Source organism: Callithrix jacchus, chromosome 1, assembly GCF_049354715.1.
Source record: "Callithrix jacchus isolate 240 chromosome 1, calJac240_pri, whole genome shotgun sequence".
NCBI lineage: Eukaryota > Metazoa > Chordata > Mammalia > Primates > Cebidae > Callithrix > Callithrix jacchus.
This window is the reverse complement of record NC_133502.1, coordinates 11,417,765-11,440,931: the sequence shown is the minus strand read 5'-3', so window position 1 is coordinate 11,440,931 and position 23,167 is coordinate 11,417,765. Positions and strand designations below refer to the sequence as shown.

Here is a 23,167-nt window from a genome sequence, read left to right as displayed (position 1 = left end):
CTGCAGCAGAGCCAACAGGAAAATAATAGTATGAGGTCAAAGAAGTAGACGACTTGACTATGTATGGTTCTGAATATTTACTTGTCTTAAAATAGGGAACTGTTGTGGAATTTTGAGTAGAATAACATGATCTGTTAGACTAGGCCAATTATCAGTGTATTGCCTCTCAGCTCTGAATTCATCCTTCGGACATGCACTGCAATAAAGGTCTGGAGTTTGCAAGCATTTCCTCTTTACAGTTAAGTATAATGTAATCTTTGTCAGTACAGGGCACTGAAGCAACACTGCAGGAAGCACACTTCCTGGTTCTGCCTGCTGCATTTTACTGTCTTCTGGCTCCTGCTGCATGGTCTGTCATGGGGTGGACTTCCTACTGCATATGTATGAGGAGGACATCCAGGGGTACTTAGCCATAGCTGTATGCCCGGGGTCCTGTTCCTCGGTGACCCAGCAACCTCAGCCCACATACTCCAGATTTCGTACCCACAGAAGCACCTGGACTCCCTTCATAGACAGGCTGACCAGCCTTGGCTGACATACACTTGAAAGTATTCTTTTCTGCTTCCGCAGTTCTTATGGACCAGCCACATAGCAATCTTCTCCACCAGTAAACCTGGGCTATACCTTCTCCAATAAGATCTGAACACCAGCCTGGTACAGGGGACCCCTCTTGCAAGCTGGTCCTTCCTTGGGGGTGTCTCTTAGTCCTAGAATATCTGTTAGAGTTCTTTTTACATCTTTAGTTACTCTCCCATCATAACTTAATAGCTCTTAGATTAAACTCCCCCCCAACCTTTTTTTTTTTGAGAGGGAGTTTCGCTCTTGTTACCCAGGCTGGAGTGCAATGGCGCGATCTCGGCTCACCACAACCTCCATCTCCTGGGTTCAGGCAATTCTCCTGCCTCAGCCTCCCGAGTAGCTGGGATTACAGGCACACGCCACCATGCCCAGCTAATTTTTTGTATTTTTAGTAGAGACGGGGTTTCACCATGTTGACCAGGATGGTCTCGATCTCTTGACCTCATGATCCACCCGCCTCGGCCTCCCAATAAACTTACCCTTTCTAAGTTACTACGTGATTTCTGTCTCTCCTCAATGGACCCTGACTGACACACAATTGGTATTGGAAGCAGTCCCTGGAGACAGGCCCACAGATGCAATCTGAGGATGGTTTGGTCATGACCTTGGGCTTCAGTGCAGTGCTAAGTCGTCACCAATGGGAGATGAAACGCTAGTAATCCACAGTAGGTATCAGAGTCACAATAAACTAAGCTAGCACTTTGGTTGATGTAATGAAGTACTAACTGAGGCACAAGTCTTAGAAACCCAAGTGGCTGCTGCAACTGACCATAATAGCAGAAATTATGAAAATAAGGACTGTGATGTGGGGTGCGTTCCTTTGAGAGCACTAGAGCAGGGGTCCCCAAGCCCCCAGCTGTGGACCAGTACCAGAGTCCATGGCCTGTTAGGAACTGGGCCATGCAGCAGGAAGTGAGCATTACCACCTGAGTTCCGCCTCCTGTCAGATCAGTGGAGGCATTAGATTCTCATAGGAGCACAAACCCTATTGTCAACTGCGCATGCAAGGGATCTAGACTGCATGTTCCTTATGAGAATCTAACTAATGCCTGATGATCTGAGGTGGAATAGATTCATCCTGAAACCATCCTCTCCCCAGCCAACCCGTCCACGGAAAAACCATCTTCCACAAAACCAATCCCTGGTGCCAAAAAGGCTGGGGACTGTTGTACTGGAGCACCTACAGACAGAAAATAACCAGCTCAGATCCAACTTTCAGCTCAAGACATGGTCTGAGAGCTGATTTAGCTGAAAATCAAATATAAAATTTAATTATGAGGGTTGATAAATTAAAACAACAGCTGAATTCATTGTCTCACCAAGTTTCTCCTGTCAAAGTTAGGGCACAGACTGGTAAGAATGGAATACTTAAATTTGGAATGGGAATATTTATTTGGACCCTAATGAAGCTGACCAACTTGAACCCCAAAGTCCTTCTGCCAATACTGGAGACCAATACTGAATTCCCAGTATGGCACCATGAGTGGGAAAGAGACAGCTGGCCACCTAATGGTAGATTGATTTTATTTTGTTCTCTTCCATAATTGATCTGCTTCTCATATTCCAGATATGAATTTGCCTGTAATGCTTCTGCCAAAACCACCATTCGCAGACTCACAGACTGTATTATCTACCATCACAGCATTCTACACAGCACTGTACCTCATTAAGGAATTCACTTTATAGCAAAAGAGATGGGCAATGTGCTCATGACACTAGGATTAACTGGTTTTACCATTACTCCATCACTTAGAATGGCTTACTGAAGACTTAAGTAGTAGCACTAGTTAAGAGACAAAAATATGAAAGGATGAGGCTCTGTTTTAATAGCTGCAGTTTATTATTTCAATCACAGGCCATATGATGCTATCTTGCCCACAGCCAGAGTCAAGAAGTAGAAGCAAGCATGGCTCCTCTCATTATTATACCCAAATAACCCACTTGTAACATTTCTGCTTCTAGTCCTGGCAACTTTGAGCTCTGATGGTTTGGAGATCTTAGTCCTTAAAGGAGAAATGCTTCCAAAGGGGACACAACAATGTTTCAGATTAACTGGAAGATGAGACTGCCACATGGCCATTTGTACATCTTATGTCACTGAAATCAACAAGCGAAAAACACTGGTTAATCTACTAGTCGGAAAAATGAAGCCCAATTACCAAGGGGAAACAAGTTTGCCATTTTGCAATGGAGGCAAAGTAGGATAAGTAGAACCCAGGAGATTCTCTAGGTTATGTCTTACTACTTCCATGCCCAGTACAAAGTTAATGAAAAGTTACAGCAACTAAAAAACATAGCAATTAGTAAAATACAGTCCCTTCGAGAAGGAAAGTTTACGAATCACTCTATCATGTTAAAAAAAAAAAAAAAGCTAGAGTAGCTGAAACTGTTACTCCTCTCTGGCACAAGGCAAGAGAGGTATGGAACAGGTAGTAGATGAAGGAGGCCACGTATATCAGCTACACTCTCAGAGCAGTTACAGACAAAAGCTATGTAGTAGCTTTTCATATTTTTTGTTTGATTTTATACATGTTTATTTGTATATCCAGTCAATCTTCATAATTCAGATTCTGTAGATATTTGCCTACACACTAAAATTCACTTGTAATCCCAAAATTTATATTCATAGCATTTTCACAGTCATTCAAGAACACATGCATGCTCAGAGCAGCAAAATGCTGAAAACACTCCAAGCATATGTTCTAGCTGAGGCCTAAGATAGCAGCACTCTACCTTCCTGTGTCAGCTTCCATATTATAAACAAGCGTTTTTTCCACTGTACATTTGGTGCCCACTTTTTTGTGTATGCTTCCTGTCACTGATTTTACCATTTCAAGTGGCTCCCCAGCACAGTACCGAAATGCTGTCTGGTCTTCCTACGCTCAGGAAAGCTGGCTATGCCTTACTGAAAATACATGTGTGTTATTAGTTAAGCTTTCTTCAAGTACAAAAGACAGTGACATTAGCTGTAAGTTCAATGTTAATAAATCAATAATATGTAGTAAATAAGGTGTCTTTAAATGGAAACACACAGAAAACAAGGTTATGTCTTGATCTGTTGAAAAAACTTGTGATTTAAGGCTTACAGAAACTTAGTCCAGTATTTCCCCTAAGAGAAATGGTTCAATATTTGCTAATGCAGTGTTCAAAATGACTTTATAGAACCACCATGAGTAACAAGAATTGACTATACTAACCATATTCTTCTCCCTAATTCCCAATTTTATTTTATACACAAATTACTGAAGTTAACTTTACAATTTAGTCTTTATATAACTAAATATTGAGTGGAACAGTGATGGAGTAAGAGCAGTAATTTATGTAGCCAGTGATGGATACGTGACTGATAGAACCAGAAGTCTTCTCCATTAGGGAATGGGTAACAACTTCTTCGCTGCAAGAAGGATAGCTGTATCTTCTTAGTTAGAAAATTGTCTTAGTTCTTCTATTCAGGCTGCTATAACAAAAATATCATAAACTGGAAGGCTTATCAACAACATTTACTTCTCACAGTTCTAGGGGCTAGCAACTCTAAGATCAGGATGCCAGCAGATTCTGTGTCTGATGAGGGCCCGTTCCTCACAGACTGCACTTTCTTGTTGAGTCCCTACATGGTGAAAGAGGAAAACAAGCATCCTCAGGCCTCTTTTATAGGGCCACTAATCCCAGTCACAAGGGCATAATCTAATCACCTCTGTAAGGCCCTGCCTCTTAATACTGTCACATTGGATTAGGTTTCAACACATGAACTGGGGAAATGGGGGAACACAAATATTCAGACCATAGCAAAAATAAAGTTGCTTTGTTGTACTGGTATTCAAATAATGTGTAGAAAGGTACACACCGAAACTAAGTAGCCAAAGCATTTCTCCTTTATGGTAAGCAGGATGTTAGCTTTTTGGGGTGCTGAAGGATATTATAGGAAGAAAATCAAAACAATGGTTGCTTGGGAGGGTAAGAGAAAAGATAGACTGGGAAGAGGCAGGAGGGAACTGCTGGTAATGTCCTCATCTTGCTTAGAGATATGGGTTACACAGTTATATGTGGTTATCAAAACTTACCAAATATACACTTAAAATATGGACATTTCATTGTACATTAATTTTGCATCAAAACAAGTTGGTCATATGCCTGTTAAAGTATTTAGGGCCATGTATATTAGTGTTATTTTGAAAAGCATTTTTAAAGGGTTAATGGTTAATAGAAAAATGCCCAGATGCATATATGTTGAAACAAATATAATAAAATATCAGTAGTAGAATCTAGGTGATGGGTATAGGGACAAACACTGTAAAATTCTTTCAACTTTGTGATATGTTTAATAATAAAATGTTGGGAAAATATACACTATCGGGTTATAATGGGGGAATGTACAAAGGGTACTGTGACGGTACAAGTTAAGGACTCTAACACTTACAGTTAAAATTAAATAAAATTTAAACTTATTTCACAGTCACACAGTACAGTAACAGTTTAAGTGCTCAATAACTAGTGACTGGCATAGGAGAGAAAAATAATTTTCTCTCTACCTTCATAAACTGGGACTCCCTGCAACAAAAGACAGATTAACAAAAGTTGTTTCATACATATACTCTCAAAACTCAAGAGAGCTGAGTAAATCTCCAGAATAGATTTCAAAGAATTTAAACTTCAAACTTGAATACCATTTTTGCTAAAAACAAAAGAATTGGGGGTGCTGGGGAAATCTCAGTTACAAGGGGATGGCCAAGAAAAACACTAAAAACAAAGATTTGTTGTGCACTTTTAAATCAATGCCTTTTCCACTTAGCAGCCCCTCTCCTCCTGGTGCAGGGCAGGGAAAAAGATTTCCCTTGTAGATATAAATTTCTCTGACAAAAGGGCAACTTTTCAGAGCTATTCTTATGTCTACAGTTTCTCAAAATAACCAACTCTAAATAACCAATATGCCAAAGAGGCATATTTTGGAGTCGCATATTGTGGGCTCCTGAAGTCATACTTTGGGGTAGTGTGACCTTGAGCTCCAACACCACTGCACATGACAGTGCAGATGATACCGAACATCTCCCATAGCAGAAAGTTCCACTGGACAGCCCTCGGGGGATTCCTCTGAAGTTTCACATGAAACCTGAAGGAAAAATAGGAAGGATGCTACCTTTGTGAAAAGGCTGGAATAGGGAAACCAACTATCCAAAAACAAAGGACATGACATTTAAGTCCCCAGATGTCAGAAGATTAATGAGACTTTCAAAAAAGATGAAAGTCTAGTATTTCAGCTAGCTCTCCTTGCCAACATGACATAATCATTCTGGAGCACAACACTTTAAATGCTAGGTGACTCTAATAAATATCCAGAGAGAAAGAGGGAAACCAATTCAGTATGTACACAATAATCCAGGTGACACGATAGTGACTTGACCGTGTAGTAGTAGTGAAAATACAAAAAATAAGACAGAAAGAAGACACACATGACTTATATCAATAGGCTGGATGTCAAGGTCTAGTACAGAAAAAGCAAGAGTCCAGGATACCCAAAGCAACTTACTGAGCAACTACCTGCCATTTTAGTCACCAAAAGCACTGAACTCCTTATTTCACCTAATACAACAAAACTGATTGGAATTCACTTTACCTTGCTATTTTGCCTTCTAAACAAAGTAGCTTTTTCAGCTTTTTATAGTCCTACTTTGCAGTTTCTACATAGTGTCTTATTAGGTTGGTGCAGAAGTAATTGAATACCTTGATTGCTTGTTGGACCCCTTGGTATAACGCATGCAAATAAAGGAAGAGAGATATTGGGGCTCAGAATATACCCTCCCAAACTATGACTGCAGGAGACTAGAATATGCCATCTCAAAACATTTTTTTTGGCATATGATTTGAAGCCAGTTATTCTGGGAAACTGCAAACATAAAAACAGCTCTGAAAACTTCTTTTCTGAAAATAATTTATGTAAACAAAATTTTCATAAATAAGGGTATCTGGTAGATAAGCTCAGTGTTGCAGGCCTGTAATCCCAGCTATTCAGGTGGCTGAAGCAGGAGGACTGCTTGAGCCAGGAGTTCGATACTGGCCTGGACAATACACTGAAACCCCGTATCTTATACAAACAATAAAAGTAGGCCCATTGCAACCACTCACATCTATTATCCCAGCACTTTGGAAGGAGAGCACAGGAAGATCACTTGAGGCCAAGAGTTCAAGACCAGTCTGGACAAGAAAGAGAGACACCATCTCTACAAAAAATTTTAAAATGAGCCAGGTGTGGTGGCACACACCTGAAGTTCCAACTACTCAGGAGGCTGAAGCAGGAGAATCACTTGAGGCCAGGTGCTACAACTGTGCCACTGCACTCCAGTGTGGGCAACAGAGCAAGATTCTGTCTCAAAAAAAAAAGAAAGAAAGAAAAGAAAAACTTTATCACAAGAAATGTAATACAAACAGAATTAAGAACCTACTATGTGCTGGAAACTTCTGTATCTTTGTTTCACTAAATTATCAAAACAACCCCAGGAAATAAATGTCTTTCATAGTTTTATAACTGAGCCTCGAAGAAGTTAACCAGTCTGCCGAAGGACTCAGAACATGTGTCAAAACAAGATCTACTTCTAACGATCCGTTTTCTTTTCTGCACAGTTAATGATCTTTTTTCCCCACGTAAACCAAGCTAAGCTTTCCACAGTTACTAGCCTTTTCATGCTTCACTCACTTAACCCATCATTTAATGTAACATTTTACCCACAATCATTTCCAGCCTCACAGGATGAACCTAAAATCTGAAGGGAGCCAAGAACACATGTGCAAAGTTCTTTGAACTTTGCTAAGTCAAGCCACGTCATACTCTCACCCGAGAAGCTGAGTTACTCTTCAAACTAAATTTCTCTTGCCTTCTGGGATAAAAAGAGTATACAGTACTTGTCTTTTCAGAATAAATCTTTATTACATTACAAATTTACCCAACATAATTTCCATTTAATTATATAATATCACTTCCTCTATGAAAATTTCTATGGCACACACTAAATCAACCAGAGAGAATTAATTATTACTCTTTTGGTGCACTTTGGCTACATTTCAATAACAGAACTTGCTACAGTCTAAGAGCTGATGATGTAGACCCTTCTTTCCTCATAAGAGGCATTGTGCCTTCTCAATGAAATATTCCCAGCTCTCATTTTACCTTCTTCCAAATATAGTACCTATGCTGCTACCAGGGCAATCCTTCAAAATGCACTTATACAAAAAACTCTTCAGAGTTTTCACATCATTGGCTAGATTAAAGCTAAATCCCTTCAGATATAAAGGCAAACACCACCTTTCAGGGTCATGACGTGGGTCCAGCCTCATCATCCATCATTCCTCTACCTCTTATTTTATGCTCCTGTAAAAAACTAAACGTTATACTTCCCTGAATATACCACGTTCTCATGCTTCATTCCTTTGCATTTGCTATTACATAAAATGGTCTTCCACACTTGCCTACTAGAGAAATCCCTACTCATTCATCAAGACTCTGCCCTCATGTCCTGAAACCACTCCCATTGAGAACTGCGTGACAGGCATTTTCTGTGACTCTCAGCTACACTGTGGCCTAGAGACATACAACACTGTGTATCTGCACTGAGAGTCATGAGCCCCAGAACAAGGGTGTGACAGGGAACACATCACATTTCTGCCTGTCCAGGACATGGAGCCAGTGCAGCCCCCCTAACATGCAGCAGAGACTTCAACCACCACTAGCAGGACTAGTGCCTGTGCTCATCATTGGACTATTCATGGGCAAGCTAGGTGGTCCAGCTCTACCCAGCTGTCTCGCCTACCCCATTGCTAAACAGAAGCTCAGGAGACTAGGGAATTCCACTGTCCAGCCCATCACCTGAACACAATACAGTGCATCTCACAGGAAACAAAGATCAAGTACACATCTGTCTGTTTTTGCTGCTGCTGGCTCATACCAGTAAGTACCACCTACAGGCCTGTAAATTGAATTGCACAACCAAATATAAAACCTGTTAACAAAAGTACACAAGGCTATAAAAGCAAACCAAATGACCTTACCCTACAGGATACTTTATAGGCACAAGGCAGGTTGGGGGAGAGAAAAAAAAAATCCCACCTAAATGAAGTAAATTCAAACAACTACAAGTGTCAGCTTCTCTAGATAAGAAATAACCAGCATTAAGAATTCTGGTACTATGAAAAATCTGAATGTTGTGACACTACCAAAAAGATTGCACTGGCTTTCTGACAATGAAATAAAACCAAAATTAAAATTCAGAAAAAGAGAGAAATAATTTGTAAAGAAGCTCAGCCTTCTCCAAGAGAAGACTGAAAACCAACACAAAAATAACCAGAAAAGCAATCTTGGAAATGAATGAAGAGATAGAGGTCTTTAAAAAATAAAAAATATATTTTAAAAAATTCTGGAAATGAAAAATTCATTCATATAAGGAATTTCAAAAAAACAGTCAAAACAGTTAAAAGCTTTAACAATAAACTAGACCAGGCAGAAGAAAACATTTCAGAGCCTGAAGGCTGGTCTTTTAAATTAGTCAGATGCACACACACAAAAAATGTGTTTTAAAATTTTTAAAGAATGTTTTAAAAAACAAAGCCTTCAAGAAATATGGGATTATGTAAAATGACCAAACCTACAACTTACAGGCATTCTGAAGAAGAAGAGAAAGCAAGAAATTAAAACACATATTTGAGGAAATAAAACAGGAAAAATTCCCTGATCTTGCTAGAGATGGAGACATCCAGATACAAGAAATTCGTAGGGCACCTGGATGATACTACATAAGACGAACATAACAAAGGCATGTAGTCATCAGGCTATCAACAAATCTTAAAAGCAGTTAGACAAAAGTGTCAAATCATTTACAAAGGGAATCCCATCAGATTAAGAGTGAAATTCTCAGCAGAAACCTTACCTGCCAAAAGATTTTGGGGGCCTCATTTTAGACCCCCCCAAAAAAAACCCCACTAGCCAAGAATTTTATATCCTGCTAAACTAAGCTTCATAAATGAAAGAGAAACAAAGTATTTTACAGACAAGCAAACACTAAAGGAATTCATCACCACTAGACTAGACCTATAAGAAAACCTCAAAAGAGTTCTAAATGTGGAAACAAAAGAATGATATTTGCCATGATAAATGCTAAATACAAAGCTCACAGATCCTACAAAGGTATTACACTGGTGACATCCGGCGTGCAGCAGTTCCTCACTTGCTGTGAGACAGGTGCTGTGAGTCTACTGCGGGCTGGTCCAGGCTCCTCAGGTCCGGACCCAACCAATATCCAGTCGGTTCATGGAGAGGAGAGCTGAAAAAACCATACCCAAAATTATAGATCAAAGAGTCAAGACATATTGAGGGATTTAGAATGTAAAGCGATCATGGGAGAGATCCAAGATGGCCATATAGGAACAGCTCTGGAGTGCAGTTCCCAGCAAAAAGAATGCAGAGGCTGCCACAGGTGATTCCCAGGCAAGCAAGGTCTGGAGTGCACCTCCAGCAGTCCTATAACAGAGGGCCTGACAGTTAGAAGGAAAACTAAAAAACAGAAAGAAATAACTTCAACATCAACAAAAAGGACATCCACTCAGAGACCCCATCTGAAAGTCACCAACTAAAAAGACCACAGGTAGATAAATCCACAAAGATGGGAAGAAACCAGCACAAAAAGGATGAAAACACCAAAATCCAGAACACCTTTCCTCCTCCAAGGGATGACAACTCCTCACCAGTAAGGGAATAAAGCTGGATGGAGAATGATTCTGATGAATTGACAGAAACAGGCTTCAGAAGTTGGGTAATAACAAACTTCTCTCAGCTAAAAGAACATATTCTAACCCAATGCAAAGAAACTAAGAACCTTGAAAAAAGGTTAGACAAAATGCAAAGAAGAATAAACAGCTTAGAGAAGGATATAAATGACTTGATGGAGCTGAAAAACACAACACGAGAACTTCATGAAGCATACACAAGTTTCAATAGTTGCATGGACCAAGCAGAAGAAAGGATATCAGATATTGGAGATCAACTTAATGACATAAAATGAGAAGGCAAGATTAGAGAAAAAAGAGTGAAAATACACAAAGCCTCCAAGAAATATGGGATGATTATGTGAAAAGACCTAATCTACATTTTATAGGTGTACCTGAATGAGACAGAGAGAATGAATCCAAGCTGGAAAACACTCTACAGGATATTATCCAGGAGAACTTCTCCAACCTAGTAAGGCAGGCAAATGTTCAACTCCAGGAAATACAGAGAACACCACAAAGATATTCCTCAAGAAGAGCAACCCCAAGGCACATAATCGTCACATCGTCACATTCACCAGGGTTGAAATGAAGGAAAAAATGCTAAGGGCAGCCAGAGAGAAAGGTCAGGTTACCCATAAAAGAAAGCCCATCAGACTCACAGCAGATCTCTCAGCAGAAACCCTACAAGCCAGAAGAGAGTGGGCCCAATATTCAACATCCTTGAAGAAAGGAACTTTGAACCTAGAATTTCATATCCAGTCAAACTAAGCTTCATAAACAAAGGAGAAATAAAATCCTTTACAAACAAGCAATTGCTCAGAGATTTCGTCACCACCAGGCCTGCCTTACAAGAGCTCCTAAAAGCAGCACTAAACATAGAAAGGAACAACCAGTACCACTACCAGCCACTCCAAAAACATACTAAATGGTAAAGACCATCAACACAATGAAGAAACTGCATCAACTAATGGCCAAAACAACCAGCTAGCATCAAAATGACAGGATCAAATTCACATATGACAATATTAATCTTAAATGTAAATGGGCTAAATGCCCCAATCAAAAGACATAGACTGGCAAATTTGATAAAAAGTCAAAACCCATCAGTGTGCTGGAAACCCACCTCACCTGCAAGGATACACACAGGCTCAAAATAAAAGGATGGAGGAAGATTTACAGAGCAAATGGAGAGCAAAAAAAAAGCAGGAGTTGCAATCCTAGTATCTGATAAAATAGACTTTAAACCAACAAAGATCAAAAGAGACCAAGAAGGGCATTACATAATGGTAAAAGGATCAATGCAACAAGAAGAGCTAATGATCCTAAATATATACACACCCAATACAGGAGCACCCAGATACATAAAGCAAGATCTTAACAACCTACAAAGAGACTTAGACTCTCCCACAATGATAGTGAAAGACTTTAACACTTCACTGTCTATATTAGACAGATCAACAAGACAGAAAACTAACAAGGATATCCAGAATTGAACTCAGATCTGGACCACGCAAACCTAATAGACATCTACAGAACTCTCCACCCCAAATCTACATTCTTCTCAGTACCACATCACACCTACTCTAAAACTGCCCACATAATTGGAAGTAAATCACTCCTCAGCAAATGCAAAAGAACGGAAGTCATAACAGTCTATCAGACCACAGTGCAATCAAATTAGAACTCAGGATTAAGAAACTCACTCAGAACCACATAACTCCATGGAAACTGAACAACTGGCTCTTGAATGTTGACTGGATAAACAATGAAATGAAGGCAGAAATAAAGATGTTCTTTGAAACCAACAAGAACGAATAAACAACATACCAGAATCTCTGGGACACATTTAAAGCAGTCTCTAGAGGGAAATTTACAGCAATACATGCCCACATGAGAAGCAAGGAAAGGTCTAAAATTGACACCCTATCATCAAAATTGAAAGAGGAGGGGAGCAAGATCAATAAAACTCAAAACCTAGCAGAAGACAAGAAATAACTAAGATCAGAGCAAAACTGAAGGAGATAGAGGAAAAAAAAAAAAAAAAACCTTCAAAAAAAAAATCAATAAATCCAAGAGCTGGTTTTCTGAAAAGATCAACAAAATAGACTACTAGCCAGATTAATAAAAAAGAAAAGAGAGAAGAATCAAATAGATGCAAAAAAACGAAAAAGAGGATATCACCACAGATTCCACATAAATACAAACCATCATCAGAGATTATCACAAACAACTCTATGCACATAAACTAGTAAACCTGGAAGAAATGGATAAATTCCTGGACACTTGCACCCTCTCAAGCCTAAACCAGGAAGAAGTTGAAACCTTGAAGAGACCAATAACAAGGGCTGAAGTTGAGGCAGCAATTAAGAGCCTACCAACCAAAAAAAAGCCCAGGTCCAGATTTCGTTCACAGCCAAATTCTACCAGACATACAAAGAGGAGCTGTTACAGCTCCTTCTGAAACTATTCCAAACAATACAAAAAGAGGGAATCCTTACCAAATCATTTTATGAGACCAACATCATCCTGATACCAAAACCCAGCAGAGACTCAACAAAAAAAGAAAACTTCAGGCCCATATCCGTGATGAACACAGATGCAAAGATCTTCAATAAAATACTGACAAACCAACTGCAACAGCACATCAAAAAGCTTATCCATCACGATCAAGTAGGCTTCATCCCAGGGAAGCAAGGCTGGTTCAACATAGGCAAGTCTATAAACGTAATCCACCATGTAAACAGAACCAAAGACAAAAACCACATGATCATCTCAATAGATGCAGAGAAGGCCTTTGACAAAATTCAACAATGCTTTATGCTAAAAACTCTCCATAAACTAGGTATCAGTGGAACATATCTCAAAATGATAAAAGCTATTTACAATAAACCCACAGCCAATACGCTGAATGGGCAAAAACTGGAAGCATTCCCTTTAAAACTGGCACTAGACAAGGATGCTCTCTCTCACCACTCCTCTTTATCATAGTATTGGAAGTTCCAGCCAGAACAATAAGGCAAGAAAAAGAAATAAAAGGTATTCAATTAGGAAAAGAAGAAGTCATATTGTCTCTATTTGCAGACAACATGATTGTAAATTTAGTAGACCCCATCATCTCAGCCCAAAATCTCCTGAAACTGATAAGCAACTTCAGCAAAGTCTCAGGATACAAAATCAATGTGCAAAAATCACAAGCATTCCTATACACCAATAACAGACTAAAAGAGAACCAAACCAAGAGCAAACTCCCATTCACAATTGCTACAAGGAGAATAAAATACCTAGGAATACAACTAACAAAGGATGTAAAGGACCTCTTCAAGGAGAACTATGAACCACTGCTCAAAGAAATAAGAGAACATAAACAGATGGAATAACATTCCATGCTCATGGTTAGGAAGAATCAATATTGTGAAAATGACCATACTGCCCAAAGTAATTTATAGATTAAATGCCATCCCCATTAAGCTACCTATGACCCTCTTCACAGAACTGGAAAAAAACCACCTTAAACTTCATATAGAACCAAAAGAGAATCCACATAGCCAAGTCATTTCTAAGCAAAAATAACAGAGCTGGAAGGATCATGCTACCTGACTTCATACTATACTATAAGGCTACAGTTATCAAAACAGCCTGGTACTGGTACCAAAACAGAGATATAGACCAATGGAACAGAACGGAGGCCTCAGAGGCAATGCCACACATCTACAACCATCTATCTTCGACAAACCTGACAAAAACAAGCAATGGGGAAAGGATTCCCTGTTTAATAAATGGTGTTGGGAAAACTGGCTAGTCATGTGCAGAAAGCAGAAACTGGACCACTTCCTGACACCTTACACTAAAATTAACTCCAGATGGATTAAAAACTTATACATAAGACCTGACACAATAAAAACCCTAAAAGAAATCCTAGGCAAAACCATTCAGGACATAGGCATAGGCAAGGACTTCATGACTAAAACACCAAAACCATTGGCAACAAAAGCCAAAATAGACAAACAGGATCTAATTAAACTCCAGAGCCTCTGTACAGCAAAAGAAACAGTCATTAGAGTGAACCAGCAATCAACAGAATGGGAAAAAATTTATGCAATCTACCCATCTGACAAAGGGCTAATATCCAGAATCTACAAAGAACTAAAACAGATTTACAAGAAAAAACAAGCCCATTCAAAAGTGGGTGAAGGATATGAACAGACACTTTTCAAAAGAAAACATTTATGAGGCCAACAAACATATGAAAAAATGCTCATCATTGATCATTAGAGAAAGGCAAATCAAAATGACATTGAGATAGAATCTCACACCAGTTAGAATGGCGATCATCAAAAAAATCTGGAGACAACAGATGCTGGAGAGGATATGGAGAAATAGGAACACTTTTACACTGTTGGTGGGAGTATAAATTAGTGCAACCATTGTGAAAGACAGTGTGGCAATCAAGGACCTAGAAATAGAAATTCCATTTGACCCAGCAACTCCATTACTGGGTATATACCCAAAGAATTATAAATCATACTATTATAAAGGCATATGTACATGTATGTTCATTGCAGCACTGTTTACAATAGCAAAGACCTGGAACCAACCCAGATGCCCATCGATGATAGACTGGACTGGGAAAATGTGGCACATATACACCATGGAATACTATGCAGCCATAAAAAACTACGAGTTTGTGTCCTTTGTAGGGACGTGGATATATCTGGAAACCGTCATTATCAGCAAACTGACACGAGAATATAAAATCAAACACCGCATGTTCTCACTCATCGGTGGATGTTGAACAATGAGAACACATGGGCACAGGGAGGGGAGCATCACACACTGGGGTCTGTTGGGGGGGACCAGGGGAGGGACAGCAGGGGGTAGGGAGGTAGGGGAGGGATAACATGGGGAGAAATGCCAGATATAGGTGATGGGGATGGAGGCAGCAAACCACATTGCCATGTATGTACCTATGCAACAATCCTGCCTGTTCTGCACATGTACCCCAGAACCTAAAGTGCAATAAATATATATGTATATATACATATAAAATAAATAGATTACTCAGTCTGTTGTATTTTGTTACAGCAGCACAAAGATACAACTGTAGGAGCAATATTTTCAGAAGGTGAGAGGAAATGGAATCCAGGTTGTTAAGTACACAGATTAGATTTATCTGGGAATAGAGACATTCTAAGTATTTTAATATGAGAAAAAGTAGCCGAATAGGTACAAATGTAGATACACTAGTAAATTCTGAGGTAGAAAGAAGTTGGTCGGGAACAATGGCTCACACCTGTAATTCCAATACTTTGGAAGGCCAAGGCAGGTAGATCATGAGGTCAAAAGATTGAGATCACCTGGTCAACATGGTGAAACCTCATCTCTAATAAAATTACAAAAATTAGCCAGGCGCGGTGGCACACACCTGTAGTCCCAGCCACTCGGGAGGCTGAGGCAGGAGAATCGCTTGAACCCAGGAGGCAGAGGCTGCGGTGAGCCGAGATAGCACCACTTCACTCCAGTCTGGCAACAGGGCAAGACTCCCTCTCAAAAAAAGAAAGAAAAAGAAAGAACAACTTGCCTTGTGATGGCTTTCATTTTCTCAATAAAGACAGGTCTAAAAGAATAAACAGGGAAGAGAAGAAAGGAGAGTTTAAATCAGAGGCTTAAGGAGGGAGGAAAATCCTTGAAATACTGATTTTCAAGAATAGACATACTAAAGAATTAGAGGAATGTTAGTAGTATTTAACATGCAATTACAACTGAGATTGTTTCTTTAAAATGAGACTAATCAGGGCCAGGTGCATTGGCTCACACCTGTAATCCCAGCAATTTGGGAGGCCAAGGCATAAGGATTGCTTGAGCCCAGGAGTTCAAGGCCAGCCTGGGCAACAAAGAAGACCCTATCCCTACAAAAATTAAAAAAAAAAAAGTGGTGGGCGGTGTGGTTGTGCACACCTGCTGTCTCAGCTATTCAGGAGACTGAGATGAAAAGACTGCTTAAGCCCAGGTCAAGCCTACACTGAGCTAGGATAATGGCACTACATTCCAGCCTGGGTGACAGAGCAAGACCCTGTCTCAAAAAAAATTAAAAATTAAAATAAAGATAAATGAGACTTATCAGCAAAGTTGTGTTTTTCCTCCATCCATGTTCACCTGTGAGGTATAATAAGAACTGGCCAAGTTGAATTTAACTAGTCCTGGGTTTTGGCAAGTAAAACAAAAGATTATAGGGACCAATAAATAAATGGTCATTTGCAGTGTACTAACTACAACGATGGACCACTCGGTCTACACTGAGAAAGGAGAAAAAGCAGACATGGATGCTTCACAAATGCATATCTTAAACCCCAAGTGGTCTGTAAAAAAAGCAAAAGCCATGACTTTTATACTATGTATATATATCTCACCAAAGACAATATAGTTAGTACAATTTGCTGACTGATTAAATGACTCTTATATATATTTCCAGAACTCCAAATGATACAAATTCATCAGATTTAAGTTTTTAAGTAGCTTTCTAAAGATACGGAAAGAAAAATAAATCTATCATTGAAAAGCTTGAGTTCTGAAGAGCAGGTGAATGGGTTCCCATGATATTTCCATATGAACAAAGATTAATTTGTTCATAAGGACATTAATCAATCACAGCAGAAATTAAACTTAACAACAACTAACTTCATATGGGAAAGTAAAACCTAATTACTACAGTGCATCCCCTCTCAGAACAACTCCCCCTGCCCCACTGAATTTCCGCGCAGTCTCAGCAAATAGTAACTAGTCAAGAGAACTGGAACTTTGATACTACTGCTAACTATAGTTTATCTTATTAAAGAATTTAAAATAATTCTAGAAAATATTTTTCTAGACCACCTTTTATAATGCTTAATTTATATAAATTACTTAAAGTCATTTTGCTACACTATTTATTCTTTCTATATTTCAATAATGTCAAGAAAATCCTAGAGAAGACAAAACATACCTTTAGTAGGCTAGGTTCAAATAAAATTATCACAAACTTTTACACATATAGATTTTCAACTGGTCAAAATATATGGTTTAATCAGCTCAGTGAAATAAAGAAAAGATGAGTCTAGATAGCATGTTAAGGAAGAGAAAGAGATAAAACTATGATAACAGAAAAAGGTTTGTTTCCCAGACTGTGTTGCTACTCAAGTCACCAACAGAACAAACCATTAACAAAGAACTGAAGTAACTACCTTATCTGTAACATGAGAATACTAAAGCAGATACTACTAAAGTTTTCTTTCTATTCCAAAAATTCTACTTCATCTAATGCTTTAGACTTCACTCTTTCAAAGGCCTTTGAGAAGGAAGGGTGCTAAAAGACTCAAACTTTCAATTCATGATATATATACTTCCTGTCTCTGGATGACAACCAAAAAGTCTAGAAGAAAACAGAGGCAAGTATTTCAAAATCAGAAGAAAAAAAAACCTAGGTCATCTCTTCTCCATCCTGTGCCACTCTTCGTTCCACATTCACTTCTCTCATAACCATTTTCCTTCATTTTTTTTAAAGTGAATTATATTGTGTACATTTGATGTTTGCAACATAGTATTAGGAGATACACACAGATTAAATGGTTACAATAGTGAAGCAGATTAATATATCTATCATCTCACATAATTACTTTTTGTGTGACAAGAGCAGCTAAAATCTACCTATTTAACAAAAATCCTTAATACAACACAATTTCATTAAGCCTCAGGCCTAGCAGTAGCACCATTTGTATACCAGAGAACTATGAGGTTAGTGAATCCAGACACAGAATTTATTTAGGAAAACGGGAGCTAACAGTTTGCTAATTCAAGTCAGGGCTTCTTACCTTTATAACCCCATCACCAAATCCAGTATCAAATACACAGCAGACACCTAACTTAACTCCTCTATATAATTTATTACACCAGTGGTTCTCCAATGTGGTCATCTGGGGTCTTTCCAGAAACGCAAAATTTCAGGTCCCATCGAGACCTAATGAAACAGAAACTCTGTAAGTGAGGTACATCACTCTGTTTTAGAAAGCCCTCATGTGCGATTTTGATGCACACTCAAGTTTGAGAACCACTATATTAAACCTGCCGGAAATAACCTTCTTGTTAATTATAAAAAAAAAAAAAAAAAAAAAAAAAAGGTGCTGTTTTTTTCTCAGCTGCCATCACTTACAAATGCTTGGACTCACATGCTTTCAACCACTTAACTTCTGTCTCCAGCCTGCACACAAAATGAACTTTAGTAAAACCTTTGGAGCCTCAGTTCCCTGGTCTGTAAAGTGGGAATAACACTACACACTTCCATGAATAAGAGACGGCTTACAGAAAGGCTCCTTTCCTTTCCTCTCTGTCACCTGTACCAAGTCCCTGCTACTTTACACAAACAATGCTCCTAAAGACACTCTGGCACTCCTCTAAGAAATGTCACCAGGGCTTCCTACACAGAAAAGCTCTCTAATGAGGTTTTCTTATCGAAAATAGCACAGGAGGGAAATGAAGAGAGTCCTACAGAATCTTACAGAACAGCAATTCTAAAAAGGTGGTTCACAAGGTAGTGGGAAAAGCAATCATTCAAAATCGTGCATCTCTGTAACTTAAAAACAAAACAAACAAACAAAAAAAAAAAACACCATTTAACAGAACATAGGCAACTTTCTCTTAAGTGTCCAAAATAAATCATTAATGATAACTGGAGATAAATACTACAGATGGTGGGAGGCAGGAGGAATGAAGCTTTTGACAATGCATAAGAATTAGAATATATGACCCATATATTAAAGTGGTAGAGACCTTCAAATTCCAATCCCCTAAATTTTCTGGGGGCAGTCTTACTGCTAAATTATTTGTCCCAGTGTTGCCACACTATGTGCTGTGATTTGGGGTTCAAAAAATATGGTTACCAGGGGAACCAAAAGCAAAAGCCTATTGCTATGAGTGAGACCTAAAAACTAGGGAGTACTACCTAAAAAAAAAAAAATAAAAAGCTGAGAACTTTTTATTTTTTATAATTTATGAGGAATTCACTATAAACAATTTCCAATTTTTAGCTCCTCGTTCTCTCTGAATGGAATATTCAGGTTTAATTTGACCTCCTTGACAACTAGCCCTTTTTATGAGGATGAAAATAGATCCGTGCATGTGATGTGTCATTATACTCGAATATTTCGCACAGTAACCTCGCCAGGAGCATTCGTTAAGTCGGCACTATCAGCTTCAATTCTTCCTCCTCCCCTCTGCCATCTAAGCTAGGACAGCCCTCTATTTTCGTTATTCTGTTGGAGTAGCCAACATTCCAGTCTGCAGGACTGAAGAGAAATTTAATCGCTCCTATCTTTTCAGGGGAACCTTTTTCTTCACAGAACTTGGAAAAGAAATGCCAGCCAGACGTTGAATGACACCATGCTGGGAGTTGTAAAACCATAAACTCTGTGCCTGGCCGTCCGGGAGGAGGAATTCCAACAGCGGCTCCTCGTTGCACCAACCTAACGATTTCTCCACACGACAGTGCATCGTAATGCGAATGGTTACTAACTTTTTAAACAGTCAACACCGTCCTCTCCAACTCCCAGCCGGACAGGGCAACCCTACCCCGCCCAAGAACTCCAGAGCGAAGGAAGCCTTTTGGCCACCTCAGTGGTTCCTCCCAGCACCAATGACCGCCAGTGTCCCCAGGCGCCCACCGAGGGTCCCAAGCGAGGCCGAGACCCGAAAGCTGCCCAAGTCTCCGCGTCCCAGGACGTCCTGAAGTCGCAGCCCGGTGGCCCCGCTCCCCGCCCCGGGGCGCACCCCGTCTCCTCCGACCCCTAGGGCCATGTTCCTCACTCCAAACCCACTGTCCCAGCCCCGCGGCCCGCCAGTCCCCTCGACTCTTCCCCAGGCAAACCCGGAACTGGGCGAAGGCTCAGGCCCAATCCAGGCCGCGGCGCTCGCCCCACCTCCTGAGTAGTCCTGGGACACGCGCCCGGGCGCACACGGGGAAGCGCTGGTGGCCTGGTCCGGGAGCCCGCTTCCCGGCCAGGGCAGGGCAGGGCAGAACTCACCTTCGTACTGCAGATCCACTAGGACCAGCAGGAAGGGGAACACCGAGCCCAGCCGGCTGGTCACGGAGCCGGGGGCCACCATGTCCGAGGGCTCGCGAGTGAGGAGAAGGAACGGTGTGTGGCCCACCAGCCCGCGCCGGCACTCTGGCAGCAGCTGCGCCCGCCCGCGTCGGCTCCAGCTCAGGCCTCAGCGTCTCTGGCGCCCAGCGGAGAAAGGCAGCTGTGGGCGGGGCCCGGACGACGCTACGCCCCGGAGCTCCGCCGCCGTCCAATGGCCTTCTTCCTGGCCTCTTCTTTCCCGGGCTCGCCTGGGTCGTGGTTCGCGCTGATAGGCTGCGGAGGCTGCCGCCCCGCCCCATCCCTGATAGGGTAACGTGGAAGCACGAGACAAGGCTGCGTCCGCGGGTCGCAGAGCTGTCAGCTATCTCCAAACCGCCGCGGCCGCCGGGAGGGAGGCGGATGGGGAGTGTGTGGCGGCCGCCGAGCCCGCATGCGCAGGCTGAGACGGCCCTTTTGGGCCAGTCCCGCTGTGCTAGGTTGGCGAGTAGAATGATTTGATCCATTTGTGGTTCGCCCGCGAGGTGTTAGGAGTGGAAGGCGCAGCCTCAGCGTCCGAATGGGAAGGCCAAACGCGTTCCTGGGGAGTCGAGAGGAGCTGCAGGACGCCTGGAATTGAGGTCTCGAGTGAACCGGGAAACACAGCCTCCTGCTGAGCGTCCCGGAACAACTACTGTCTGAACTGAGCCGTAAGCAAGAAACGGCCAGGAGAAGCTGGGGCTTAGTTAATTAGGGCGATCTGATGGTTAGACCATTTCAGGGACAACCAGGGAGAAGTGCGTAATTGCTCTGAGGCAGGTAAGTAACTGGCCTGGAAACTTGGGAACCACCCACCCCAACTTTCAGCAAACCAGCGTGCCCAGGAAAAAAAGAGCGGCTGTGGAACCCCAACTTTCAGCAAACCAGCGTGCCCTGGAAAAAAAAAAGCGGTCGTAGAAAACCCTGTGAAGAAGAGACCAGAAAGGCACTGTGGCTTATGAGAGCAAGGCGTTCCTGAGCGCAGCCAACGTCAACTGTTAAGAAAACAAAAAAAAATGTGAGACGGGATCCTGCATCTTGGGCTTACCAGGGGAAATTCAAGATAGATATGAACTTGAGCGAGATGAAGTTACTCAATGCGGTCTTACGCCTGTTCTTGGCCACTTCCTCCGGCGTCACCAGCACACACACTGTACACTAACAGTATTTTTACACGGGGTAAAACAATGCTTTGTGTGTGTTAAGTACCGTCAAGTGCATACTTATTACTTCACCTGTATTTGCTGCCTTGATACTATTAGAGAAACTCATGAATTATAAATAGTATAGTGAATTTGTGATTCCCCGAAGACATACTAAAGGGGGCTTTTAAAAGGGAACTAATATGGAAGAAATTGTTCCGAGAAAGAAAAAAACGGAGTTCTTTATTAGTTATGGGGAAGGAAACATAATATAATGTGAAGAGTAAAGGATTCAGATCCAGGAAACGCCACCACTATTATGCAAGTTATCTTCATCTGTAAAGTGGGTAGGATCCTGATAGTCTCCAAGGTCTGTTTTGAGGTTTCATGAAGCAAATAAATGATCTTGTAAATTGTAGAATGTTATACCAGTGTTACTCATTAGTCAAACACTAGCAAAATAGTGAAGAGAGACTCCAGAAATTCCTTGGGTTTTTTTGTTTTGTTTTGTTTTGTTTTTGTCTTGCGTTTTTCGATATCACAAGGTAGTGTCTCTGAAAAACTGCCGATGGCTTCAATATCCACAAATACACAGGTGAAGACATTCAGTTGAGGTCCTGTAGCCAAGGCAGCCAACAAAATGCGGACCATAGAAAATAGCTTTGTAAACAAAATGCAGTACTCCTAGACTGAGTTTCACCAGTGTGCTGCCTATGACCCTAGTCTTAAGGAAAAAGTAGCGGAGCTGAAGAAATTCTAAGGATGGAAATTGAAAATTATTAAGGAGGCGATAGACTTCGTGTTATAGAAAATAAAAATAGCAAGGGTCTTCAATGCTGAGTGATTTTGAACATTAATTACATAACTATGAATTATGTAATATTAGAACTAAGCTTTACAAAGTATTTTTCGTAAAAGATAATTTTATAACAAAGATGGTAACATTACTTTAGACAGAAATAAGTGTAAAAAACTACAATTATATGTATAATGCTTGGGAATGTTTGCTCCAATGTTCATCTAGCCATGGTTTTCACTAATCCCTTTTGCCAATAAAACCAAAAACCAAAGTTATTCAGTGATTGTAAGAAAAGTAATTGTAAATATCGTTTGCATTTGTCAGAATCTATGCAGTCTTTTTGAAATTAAACATTAAATCTATACTGTAATTCATACTATCTGTTAAAGATTTTAAAAACAATGGTAGCATATTTACGATATATCCAAAATTAAGAGTATTGTATAATTTTTAATACGTTGATTTATGTTTATTGACTAGGAAAAACTTGATAGAGAGCAGTGAACAGATCTAGAACATATTTTGGAGGTAAAGGGGATAAGATGTGCTTACTAATTAACTATGAGGAGAAACAAATGTTCAGAAACAAGTAGAGCACTTATAAACACCGTTTGTAACAAATTAAAAACAAAAAAGGCAGCATTAAATTAATGTCACAATATACATCCTTCCACATTTATTTTTACAAACTTGTGCTTTTGTTTCCAAGAAACATTTCTAGGCTAGGCGCAGAGGCTCACAGCTGTAATCTCAGTGCTTTGAGAAGCCAAGAT

At 40.4% G+C, this 23,167-nt stretch overlaps 1 protein-coding gene across 3 annotated transcripts in view; it reads right to left on the bottom strand.

Annotated features, from left to right (window-relative positions):
* DNAJC3 (DnaJ heat shock protein family (Hsp40) member C3) overlaps window positions 1–20,567 on the bottom strand; it is an 83,465-nt gene extending 62,898 nt beyond the window's left edge. For all 3 annotated transcript variants that reach the window (XM_054243339.2, XM_002742487.6, XM_035292758.3), the window contains exon 1: window positions 20,379–20,567. Coding sequence is in view for 2 of the 3 variants with exons in the window: in XM_002742487.6 (XP_002742533.1) it covers window positions 20,379–20,460 (82 nt within the window). In the remaining variant the exon portion in view is untranslated. The remainder of the gene's footprint in view (window positions 1–20,378) is intronic.
* Between the last annotated feature and the right edge of the window lie 2,600 nt (window positions 20,568–23,167).